Below are 12,614 nucleotides of genomic sequence, written 5' to 3'. Positions count from 1 at the left end.
ACCCCAATGGAAAAGTTAGGGAAGGACTAAAAGAGTTGAAGGGGCTGGTAACCTCACAGGAAGAACAATATCAACCAACCAGACTCTCCAGAGCTCCCAGGAACTAAATCACCAACCAAAGAGTATACATGGAGGGACCCATGGCTCTAGCTGTATATGTAGCAGAGGATGGCCTTATCTAGCATTAATTTGAGGCTTGATGCCCCAGCATAAGAGGATGCTAGAGCGGTGAGGAGGAGTTGGGGGAGGTGGAGAAATGCCCTCATAGAGGCAAAGGGGAGGGAAGGAGAATGGGGTGGAAGGGGTTGCAGAGAGGAAAAGGGAGAGGGGAACAATATTTGAAATGTAAATAAATTAAATAACCAATAAAAAATAAATGTAAAAGTAAAATCCTTCAAAACAGTCATCAAAACAGAAAAAGTACAATGGAAACTTTAAAATGTTTTCAAATAAATGATAGTAAAAAAGTCAGTGTCAAAATTACAAGTAGCTGAAGCTGTGTAGAGACAAAAATGTTGCCTTAGGTAAGTATGCTAGGAAACAAGAAAGACTGAAATATAAGTGATCTATTTATCTGTTTCAAGAAGCTAGAAAAATAGTAAAAATAAAATCCAAATTAATTAAAAGAAGGTAAATATATTGGGTCATATAAGAGCAAAATTTAACCTAACCTAATGATTTGATAAGAGATTTAAAATCAACCAAGCAAACTGTGATTTGAAAAGAGTGATGAAATAATACATACCAGCAATGCTCTCGGTTAAAGATTTACCCATGTCACATATATGGTAATGGACCATAAAACCTTTGTACATAGAAAAATAAAAATAGTATATGACACAGAGTGTATTTGTATTTGTAAGAGGAAGGGATAAATGTTTCAAAAAGCCTGACTTACTAAACTCAAATAAAAATGGTTCCAACTTTTTTGTAGTTATTTTCTATTGCTATGATAACATATGACCAAGATGACTCACAGAAGAAACTATTTGGGGCTTACAGATGCAAAGGATTAGAGTCTATTAATGATTGTATAGGTGGCTGGTGGCTGAAGCAATGGCTGAGAGCACACATCTTGAATCATAAACAGAATGCTGAGCCTCAACTTGAAATGTGTTTCAGTTTCTATCCACCCCCAGTGGGATTCTTCCCCTTATCATCCACACACTTTCCTAGCAGGTCCACACATGTTAAGCCACCCCAAGTAGGTCTAACTGGAGACCAAGTATTCAAATATCCTAGAATATGAGGAATATCTCATTTAAACAAACACACTCCTTTTCTTCCCAAACAACCACTAATGGGCTCAAGTCTCATTATCAATGAGGCAGTTTGATTATGTATTTTCTCTGTGGGTAAAGTTTTGATTCAATGAATAGACATCTTTAATCACTGTAACAGATAAGGCTGTGTGTGTGTGTGTGTGTGTGTGTGTGTGTGTTTAAGAATTTTATCTTAGAAAAGCTGTCAAATGCTATAAATGGAACTTACAGAGATATCCTGGGAGAAGCTAAGAAATATGAGGGCTGTGAATGTGTAATTCAAGAGGTTTCAGAGATGAACAATGTGAGCAACTAGAATAGAGACCATTTGTTCTTGTGATATTTTGGCTAGAGTTGCTTTCTGACTTTGTACTAAGAAACTATCTAAGGCTAAATTTATAAATAATGGACTAATTTCTTTGGCTGAGAGGATTTCAAGAAATCCTAATATTGAGTCTTTCATAGTGTTGTTAGTAATCACTGTAAAAGTTACTTCTATTTACCTTATATAATTGTCATCTTGAAGGATTACTGTTGAATAAGCTCATCCTGTCTAGTTCTTTCTCAACCTTGGCTGGCTGGTTCAACTCAGTTGTTCTGGATCAAACTCTTCTCTGAACTAGCTGATTCAAACTGGGTTCTCTCAGCTTCTTATGAAATTGTTTTGTTTGGCTTCAAACTAACTCTGGCTATCTGTTTTATTCTTCTGGCTCCTTCTTTTCTATCCTCACCTGTATCTAGCTTGTTTTCTCTGCATCCTGCCTCTGAATTCCATGAACTGAACTGCCATGTACTCTACTGTACTGCACGTCCTCTCAATTAAGACTTGAATGAATTTACTAGTACTCAGACATCTGCAGCATCCTTCTGTCTCCTCTGTGCTGGGATTAAAAGTTTGTCATGGACTCTTGTTCTGTGTCTTCAGAGAGCTAGTGAAGCCAGAATGTGGCAGAGGTGTCTCAGCTGAGAGACAGAGGGCCTGAGAGGCCACTGTATGATGTATAAAAGAGAAACCTAAAGCTCTTTTGGAGAACCCAAGTTGTTAGATGACCCAGTGACATGGAATATCTTCCAAGGAGAAATGCATGCAATGAGAAGAGCCAGCTCAAGAGAAAGAAGAAGAATACAAGCACCAAAGCTGGTGAATTAGAGCCATCTCAGCCCTATGACACTGGGGACAGAACTATAAGATTGGAAGTTTACTCTGCTTAGTGTCTGCCTTACCTCGGTTCAGTGTTTCTCACTATACTCTAAGCTTACATTATAGAATGGTTATAAACATTCTGCCTTTGAATGTTGGAAATACATAATTTACTGCTGAGTTCACTTGGGGTTACAATTATTGTCCTGAGTGTTAGAAGACTCTGGATTTTTAATGAAAATATGACTCTTGAGACTTCTGAAGTTATACTAAATGTAATTTGCATTATGATACGGCCATAGAGGTGTGAGTGGTTAGGATTAAATGTGGAGTTCTTATGAAATGATGCCATGTTCTTAGGAATTTGAATGCTTCGTTCGTAGTTGGTAGATTTGTTTGGGGGAAGGCTTCGCAGATTTATCACTGTAGGAGAAAGTTTGTCACTGGGGATGAGCTTTTCAGTCCCCATCCTCCAAAAAAAGACACAAAATCACAGTGGACTCCCATGACTTCTTCGCATTTCTAAATGTGAACTCTCAAATGCTGCTCTAGCCACCTGCCCTTTCTGACCCACCATCAAGGACTCTAACACTCTAGAACTGCTAGACCATAATTAACTCTTCTGTAAGTTGCCTTAGCCACAGCATCTCATCACAGCAATAAAAAGGTACATAACTAATACATGAGGTAAAGAGGAGGATAGAGCACGAAAGAGAATATAGATTGCAGAATAGTTCAATCTCTGCAATGGCTATTTGTACACTTAGCAGATATTCACTAACTTTTTAATACATTTTAATATTTATGGTTTTTATGGTAAAGGTATTGAATTATTTTATTCACATGTGTGTATATATATGAAATACATATTTTTATTAAAAAATCACATACTTAGAGAAAATAAAACCTCAAAACAATTGTATGCTGTTATCACATAGACCAAAACATAGAAAAGTGTTTTAATTAATAAAGGAATAGAAAATGAACATGTAAATGGTAACAGAATAAGGCAAAGTAAGATCATCATAAAAAGTGTTTATATAAAGAACAAAGCAGTAATTAGTGAGGCTACTTCTCGATGACAACCAAGTAATCTAAAGGATATAACAAAATATAATGCAAACAATTATAAAAGTGCTTCAATAATAAAATGATATTTTAGGCCATATCTATGTACATTTGAATGAAAATAGATTAAATATTTTTATATGACATAAAATGTGTGCTATCATAAACAGCAGTGTTTAAACTGCTTCTGAACTTACTCTAGTTTTGATTTGGCTTCTCTATCTATACCTATCATAACTAGTCCAGTTGTTTTCTGCTAAATACATTTTCAACATAGAGGACCAGAAAGTATTATATACTGAATATCAAGTAGACATGCAGCAATATGTGAGACATCTGCCTACATACTATTAGTTATTCCTTAGACCAGTAAGGCAGTGACATTGTTAGATCTGTTTCTCACATGAAACAAAAAGAGCACAAAAGGGAGAATTCCATGAAGGTGAAAGAATAGAAAGTAACAATCAAGTAGGAACATAGACCTTCTAACATTTCCCTAGCCTTCTTTTGGTCTTCCTTGGCTTTTTTCTTACATTTTGTAAGCAGTGTAACATAAAATCATGTTCCATTTATGAAATAAAGCACATATATTCCATCTTATAACTAAAACATAGCTATATTGATGAAAGTAAATCATACCTATCTGTAAATATGTATTGTAATTATAATCAATATACGTATAATGATATAATTTGCAAGCCCAAGACATGTGTGCATAAGTATAGTAAGACATAATCAGGAAAGTTAAATTCTAAGAATAAATGAGGAAACACACAAGATGTCAGTAAAATGATGAAATAAAGATGTTTTGTGTGTGAAAACTGCCCTCATCTATTTTTGGGATGTCTTCTTCAGACTTCCTAACATAATGTTGGTATGATTTAAAATGCTAACAGATTTTTCCCGCAGCCTTTTAAAAAGCAACTTGTTTCTCTACATTCTTTTCATCCTACTTTTTATTAAGTAATCTAATGAGAAGCTTTTCCTCAGCAGGCAGTTAAGTTTGCTGCATCTCCAAATACTTAATGTTTTCGTGACAATGCTAGACTCTAGTTTATCTGTGCTGCTAATTACATAAGCAAATTAATATGTCAACACATATTTAAATGGTATTGCATAAGCATTATGTCAGTCTTTCCTGGCCATGTATTTTGCCTAATTATTTTACCACTTGGAAAAACAAAATGCCAATCCACAACAAAAAAAAAAAAAAATCAAATAAACAAGTAAATATAACCTGTTGTTCCCAACTTCATTACAAAAGAGAGTTACAATCATTCGGGACTTTCTCAAATAGTGCTGTAAATGTGAGAGAGTCACATGGATGGTTGAAAGGTGACTGACATTGGAATATCTTTGGAACAATGATAAGGTGAGACCATTTATTTTATGCTTTTTGAGAACTGAATATTTGTGTCCTGCTAACCACCAAAGTAAACCCTTCATGGGTTGCAGAAACCGCAGAACATCCTAAAGACATAGCCCTCATTGGCAGGGTTTTAGGAAAGATGCCAGAGGAATTATCTGTTCCTTCTGCCACATAAAGCTACAATAGATCAATGGTGTTTATTTCCATCTTCTTCAATTTCTCGATTCCATGTTTTATAGATCTTAGAGTAGAAGTTATTCACTTCCTTCCCCATGTGCATCCCTAAATATTTCATTTACATTGTTTATTCACTGAAGTAATATTCTCTAGACTTTATTAGTTTCTTGACAATGCAGATATCGTGTGATTTTACTGATTTTTTTCTTAGTTCTAACAATTTCAGTGGATTATTTTAGCTTCCTTACATTAAAAAAAAAGTAATCTTTAAACTAAGAAAAATTACATGTTTTCAAAGTTTGGATGTTGCATTTTTCTTCCCTAACTGCTCTGGCATTCCACCATATCCCTAAGAGAAGTGGTAATACTTTTGCCCTGTAAGTAATTTTTTGATCTGCTCTCTTGAGTACAATGTTGTTAATTATGAGTGTGTCTTATGTGGAATTTACTTTGTTGATTTTCATGCCTTTGATAGCCACTTTTAAGAGTATTTTAGCATATAAATGTGAAATTTTTGTCAATCCATTTTCTATGCCATTGGAATAATATAATTATTATCCTTATTCTGTTAGTAAGCAATATCATGATGGTGGACTTGTCCTTGTCGAGCTCTTCTTATTTAACAAGTATTAGTTCCATGTGGTTGTGGTGAATGACTTTTTGAAAGTGATACTGAACTAACTTTATAACATTTTTTTTTTATTTTAGGTTCAACAGTGGTATTGATTTAATTTTTTTCTTGTCTTCATCTACTTTTAATATCAATATGATCCTGTTCTCATACAAGAACATTCCAGAGTATTACAAAAGTTTTGAATTTTAGAAAAGGGTTTGAGAAAGATTAGCATAGTTTCTTTAAATATTTGGTAGAATTAAGCAATACATCAGGTACTGGGCTTTTCTTCAAAGGGAGACTTTAAAAAATATCTGTGTGTGTGTGTGCACATATGTGTGTATGTGTGAGTGTGTATGTATTTATGTGTGTGTGCATACACACATGTGCATGAGAACATGTGTATGCATGCGTGTATGCATACACATTTATGTACAAAAATGTAAGTGTGAAGATCAGAGGACAACTTGTGAGAATCAGTTCCCTCCGTTCCCTACGTGGATACTAAGATTAATCAAACTTCATGGCACACAATTTTGTTCACTGACCCATTTAGGTTCTTCATGGGGGTGATTTTAGTGGATAATTTCCTGATACTTTTGAGTTTTCGATTTCTTCATGACTTACTCTTGGGAGATTGATTACTTAAGAATCCACTCATGTCTGCCAAGATTTTTAAATTTATTAGTATTTAGGTAATTGTTGCCCAAAATAATACTGGACCTGCTCAGTACATGTTGTATTTGTTGCAATCTGTCCTCTTGTTTCTGATCTCACTTGAATCTTTTCTTTTTCTAGTCATCTTGCTTTGGTCTGCCAACATTGTTCATGGTTTTATTTTAACTCTAGTTTTTTGATATCACTTCAGCTTCATTATTTCTGCTCTGATCTCTTTGATTTCCTGATTTCTGTTAATTTGAGACAGCTTTATTTTGTTTGTTTTGTCTTTTTCCTATCCTGGCACATCATGACTCTGCCAGATTAGGCTCATTCTCTCCCACTGAGGTTAGACAAGGAAGGCATGAAGAGTCAGCTACATGCCTGCTACATATGTACCAGAGGCTTCATTCTAGCCTGTTAATGTTATTTGATTAGTAACTCAGTCTCTAAGAGTTCTTAGGGGCCCAGGTTAATAGGTTCTATTTGTCTTCCTGTGATGTTCCCATTCCATTGCAATTATTTTTTTCATTAGATACTCGCTGTATTTACATTTCAAATGTTATCCCCTTCCCCTGCCCCATTCCCATTACCCACCCCACTTGTCTCCATGAAGGTGCACCCTCTTCCAATCACCCTTTCCACCTCAGTGCCCTGGCATTCCCCTACATTGGGAAAACTTACCCTCACTGGACCAAAGGCCTCTACTCACATTAATGTCAGACAATTCTATCCTCTGCTACATGTGCATCTGGAGCCATGGGTCTCTCCATGTGTGCTCAATGATTGGCATTTTAGTCCATGGGACTTGTGGAGAGATTGGTTGGTTGATAATGTTGTTCTTCCCATAAAGTTGCAATCCCTTTCAGCTTCTTCAGTCCTTTCTCTAGCACCTTCATTGGGGTCCCCGAGTTCAGTCCTCTGATTAGCTGTAAGCATGCTCAGCTATATCTGTATGATTCTGACAGAGCCCCTGAGGAGGCATCCCTATCTGGTTTCTGCCAGTAAGTATGTCTTGGCATCAGCAATAGTGAGGAGCAGCAGTAGGTTAATAGAGACTTTTTGAAAAGAAACAGAAATATGTGTTCCTATTCAGGTTACTCTTAGAATTGCTTTTGCTTTGTTTTTTAAGCTTTGATATGTTGTATCTTCATGTTTACCTCACAGTTTAGTTTTTTTAAAATATCCTCTTCAACATATTAATTGTTTGAAAGGGTTTTGCTTAACATCTGAATATTTGTAAATTTTCAAAATTTCTCTTTGAGCATGGGAATATAAAAGAGAATTGACAATTAAATATAAAAATAATTAACTTTTAAAAACACTGTAATGCTTATTTCTGTACATATTATGTGTGTATGAGTATATGTGCATATATCTGCAAGTTCTCATTGAGGCCAAAAGTAGGTATCAAATCCTCTTAAACTAAAATTATAAATAGTTGTGAGTCACCCAACATGGATGCTGGGAATGTGACTTCAATTCTTTTCAAGAGCCTCAAGCACTTTAAACACCAAATCATTTATCCACCTCCCATATAATAAAGTTGTTTCTAAGACAAACAAAAATTTCTACTACAAATTTGCTTCTCTCTGTGTTACTCCACCTACAAATCTGCTTTCTCCCTAATCAAATTCTGGGGGTAGGGCAGCAAATGAGATAACTAGATTACCAGTAAAAAATGAGATAAAAAATTATGACGTAGTCACATGGCATCTTGAAATAAAGACAATGTTTTGAACATTCTGTTAATCCTTAAGTGTCTGTCATAATCTTTGAACTTGCTGTATGATTTTGTGTGTAATCAACAGAACATTTCAGCTTCTACTTGAGTTTCCGCACATTCTACATCCTAATAATAGCAATGCTTGCCAGATGGAATCTAGTTGTTATACTGCTATAATCATTATTCCATATTCTTGCTACAATGTAATATTTATTCTGCTAATCTCAGTGGTGAAGCACAGTGTGATTAAATCATTTGCTCAAGATAGGCTGTGAGTAAATAGAGCTGGGAAATGTTACCATCCCTCCATAATAAATGTCTGGAAACAATCTGTTTATAAAATAAGGAGCTGCTTGTTCCTAAATAGATTGTCTTTATTTTTTTAGTGCTTATCTCAAATTCTAAAACATTAAAAAATCTTCTAAGTGTACTTGGTTAAGATTTGATCAAGCCATTCCAGTGAGTGGCTCCTTAGATTTAAAATAGTAATTCATTTAAAAACCTCTTACAGAAGAGTCAAGAATATGTAAACAAAATCACTAGCACTTTCCAAGATTGTATATATAAGAATAAAAAATAATGAACATTTTACTGAGTCAATGAAAGTCAGTGATGATGATGTCTGTTCCTTATGACATTATTGTTTTGACTCTCAGTAGACAATAGCTAGTATGACACTGGGTGGCTAGGTGTCCCTACAGGGTATGTGTAAAATGGCAGAAATTATATCATTCTAGATGTATAGCAGTATGTGTCAAATAATAAGAGATATAGCTAGCTGTCTTTGATAGCATCGGCATTGATAAAATTCTTCTGATAAAAGCCAGAAGAACAGTAGGTTGTTATTCCTTGAGCTTGAACTGTATATTGAAATATATGGAAAACAGCAGCAACTCGCATGAGCGCTGTGGGCCTGAGTCTTCTGAACCTTATTAGATAGACTGGGATCATTGGAATTTTGCATTTGAACTCTTCTGTTGTGAACCACAGCATTGCCTGCTGGAAGCTTTGTAAACAACAAGTTCAGCTTATTCTTCTAAGTGTCTCTGCTTTTCAATTATATTAAATGAAAGCTTTTGCATTCTTCACAATGACTGAAGTTTTTCATGCCAAGCCAAATCATTTAGTACTGCTGATTTTCTAAAGAGATATTATGTTAATAATTTGGGAAAGTAAATGTCTCAGAGTGTAAAGCCTCCAAAAACTGTTAAATAGGTGTAGTAGCACCAGCTGCCTGGGGGAGCTGTTATGAGAGGCAAGTGAGATAGTAGAGAATGTCTACATGTTCTCAGTTAGCACTGCATCAAAAATGCCTTCCAACATTTCTGTCCTGAAACTAAGTAAGCACCAAAAGATTTTCCAAATTTAGTTATTCCAGTGACTGAGGATAAATGAAAGTGTGAAACCCCTTCATGGTCTAGAGAATTCTGTTATAAAACCCTGATTCCAAAACATACTTAATTATTTTACATCATTAGTTCATTGACTAAGCTAAAATCTAGGGTCAAGTAGAAATGAGCACTTTCTTCTTAATATAGATTATATGCATACTCATTCGTTTAAATGCACATAATAAGCTATTTTTAAGAAGTAAAAGACAGTAAATATAAACATCAAAATAGATGGGCATCAGACTATCAGATCATCTGACCCTATAGCCTCTGAACCAATTATACTTGGTGAATTGAGACTTTGGAGTTGAGCTGACCTTTATTATAAAAACGACTTTTTCACTTATTTTGAAGATTCTTCATAATATTGGTTCATCTTAAGGTTATTACATGGGAGGAGGCACAAACACAAAAAACACCACCTACTTCTGAAGAAGACATCAAGTAGTCATGTGGAAATCAATACACAAACCACAGGTAGAAAGGCATTCCTGCCTTCACTGAAGAAACATGGCTTTAGGTGAACTCTGACTTGTTAAGTTAATGATGGAGTAGTTTACTATGCAGGATTAAGTTAAAAATCTGTGATTGTAAAATATGATAGTAAATTTGAGGGGAAATGATGTTCTACTTGATAACGGACAATCATATTGCTGAGCTCAAAGGAGAGTTTTGAGTAATCTTTGCAGATGGTATTAATAATTGGCTTTCTTGATCCATGTGCAATCTAAAAGAATAAGTGGAGAGTAAATGAGAGCAATAAACCTTCAGTTTGTATTGATTCCCTATCACCAGCAATGACCTGAGTCAATGGACTGCAGTCTCACTCTTGATGAAAAAAAGCTGATATTTTAATGATCACATGTCGGCTAGGATCAATAAAGGACCAAGATGTCTTTACCCAGAAAAAAAGTCTATTTTGAAGGTAAGATCCTCTGGAAATTCATCCACAGCTTATGTAATGTAAAGAATAATCACACTATAAGGGTGGCATTTGCCACTCCATGACCAGACAATAATCTGAGACGTCCTAGGAATTAAGATGTAAACTCAACCCTGACACATTGCTAATAGGTAGGAATAAACCCAGGTTAGCTGGTCATTTAGCAGTAGCATTTGTACCCTGCTGCTATCCAGTAGCTTGGGTGCCAAAGAGTTCATGGAACTCTTCTAATGACACTTGCCAACTTCCTCATTCCAAGAGCAGCAATTTGTATCTTACAAATGTGCACTGCAGTTGCCAAGATGGGTCAAGATCCAATAGAAGAGGTTTATCTTGGGTATAGTGTCGATCTATTCTACTAGCTGTTACTTCTTCACACTATAGCATCCTATGATGAATATGATTTTATTGTATAGTCTGTGTTAATAAACATCTTCAGCATCCCTTTATTTTCTGACTAGTCTATCTGTACACTGATACAGGAGGAGCAGCTGAACGGTTTTTCTATGATATGTAAGAGAATGAAAGTAAAACCTATCTAATAATACAACACTATCAAAGTTTTGCATTTCTTGTCTTAACACTATTTTATGCTCTCGGGAAAAATTATATGAATGTCTTTTCAGATTCCATCACAGATTGATATATAAACTAAATAATCTGGAAATGAGGATGAGTTCAGGTTATTAAACTCAGACTGACAAAAATATTTTGAATAAAAATTTAAAAGTTGAGAACAGAAGGCATAGAGTTTTATGTAAGACAATCGCTGACTTCTAACATAACTTTAGTGGTCCAAGTTAAACTGAGAATCAACTTTCACTGTTTGCTCAATTCTTAGAAACATGAAACAATTTTCTCAAGAGCCTTGCTTTCCAAGAGCTTTATAGGTTCCACACTATCAGCAGAGAGGTATCAAAGTTTTGTTTTACAAGTTTTAAATTGTGCTGTTGTGCTTTCTTCACATAAAATTTTATTGATCCGTATTTTCAGCATCATTCTCAACTATGGAACTCACACATAGCTTCTAATTCATTTCTAAAACACCCATGTGAGTCTGAGTTGTTCTTTAGAAACAAGCGCCAAACATCAATAAACGGCTATCTGTAAAACAGACAGGACCCTTTGTCACAACATCAAGAAAATAATAGTGATAAAGAATCATCACTATTCACCTTTCATTTAAAAATTGCTAACTAGACAAATATCAGCTACAAGGTGGAATTTCAGAATTGGAGAGTGATAGGAGGCATACTCTACCTGCTGTAAATCCAGAGTAATTGTCACATAATGGTATTCCACTCCATTCTTAATACTAGGGCTCTGCCACCAACTGTTCTTGCCATCGATAGCATTCGTGATCGGGTGCCTCTCTATGGCATCGGCAGCAGCATGAGAAGGAGGAGAAAAGATCAGATGGTGAGTTTATACCCGTCTCTTCAAAGTAAAGGTGAGATATAACAATCCTATGGATAACAAGCATTAGACATCAAAACACCCCTGTGATTTCCTACTCTAAAAGACATGCAGGAAATGATGTCATCATCCCTGGGGTACAAAAGAAGGTATTTAACACTGACCACCAGCTAAAATGGACAGCCTTCAGAAACTAAGTGCAAAGAAATAGTACAGAAATCCTATTAGCATGCTGATCATATGAAGAAAAATTTCTGTTGAAAAGGTGCTTGAATATTGTTTATTCATACATACTCTTCATTACAGAGACTTGAGCAGTCCAGTGCATATGTGGCTGTACTATAAAATGATACCATTTTCTGTCTCTGAGGTGTTTTCTAAGAAATCCTCAACTTGTTACCTTTCTATCATGATATAAAACTGTATTGGTAGATTCCTCAAACCTCTTATGCAGTATTTGCTTAGCTGTGAATCACTAATTCCAGAGGAGAAATCTAGTCAACATTTGCAATCTAAGAAACTGGCTCATAAAACTACAATGTACTATCCAAAGATAGACTCTCCTACACAAACCAAATCAGACAGATTTGAAGAAAACCTACTGTGAAATTCAAAGGGAGCCTGCAGTCAGTAAAGATGAGTGAACAACTCCTCTAACCATGACTGTCTTTTGGTATAGTTCTCTTATTTCTTACAAGCCCAGAGCTCTGAGATTCTACTCTCTTCATATTCAGCTCGCATATGTCAGAGTAGAAATAGCCGCATGGCCCACAGCATTGATACATCTTGGGCTGTATTAGAAACTTTTCTCCTATTTAATGGGTTATGGGTCTTATTTCGCATCTAAGTAT

General features: G+C 35.3%; 1 protein-coding gene across 1 annotated transcript in view; it reads right to left on the bottom strand.

Annotated features, from left to right (window-relative positions):
* The window catches only part of LAMA2 (laminin subunit alpha 2), a 551,725-nt gene that overhangs the window by 397,063 nt on the left and 142,048 nt on the right, over window positions 1–12,614 (bottom strand). Inside the window, exon 3 of the mRNA XM_080929510.1 lies at window positions 11,608–11,720. Coding sequence (XP_080785636.1) covers window positions 11,608–11,720 — 113 coding nt within the window. The remainder of the gene's footprint in view (window positions 1–11,607; window positions 11,721–12,614) is intronic.

This window comes from Micromys minutus (genome assembly GCF_963924665.1).
Source record: "Micromys minutus genome assembly, chromosome: 15".
Lineage (NCBI taxonomy): Eukaryota > Metazoa > Chordata > Mammalia > Rodentia > Muridae > Micromys > Micromys minutus.
This window is presented reverse-complemented; position numbering and strand designations above follow the sequence as displayed.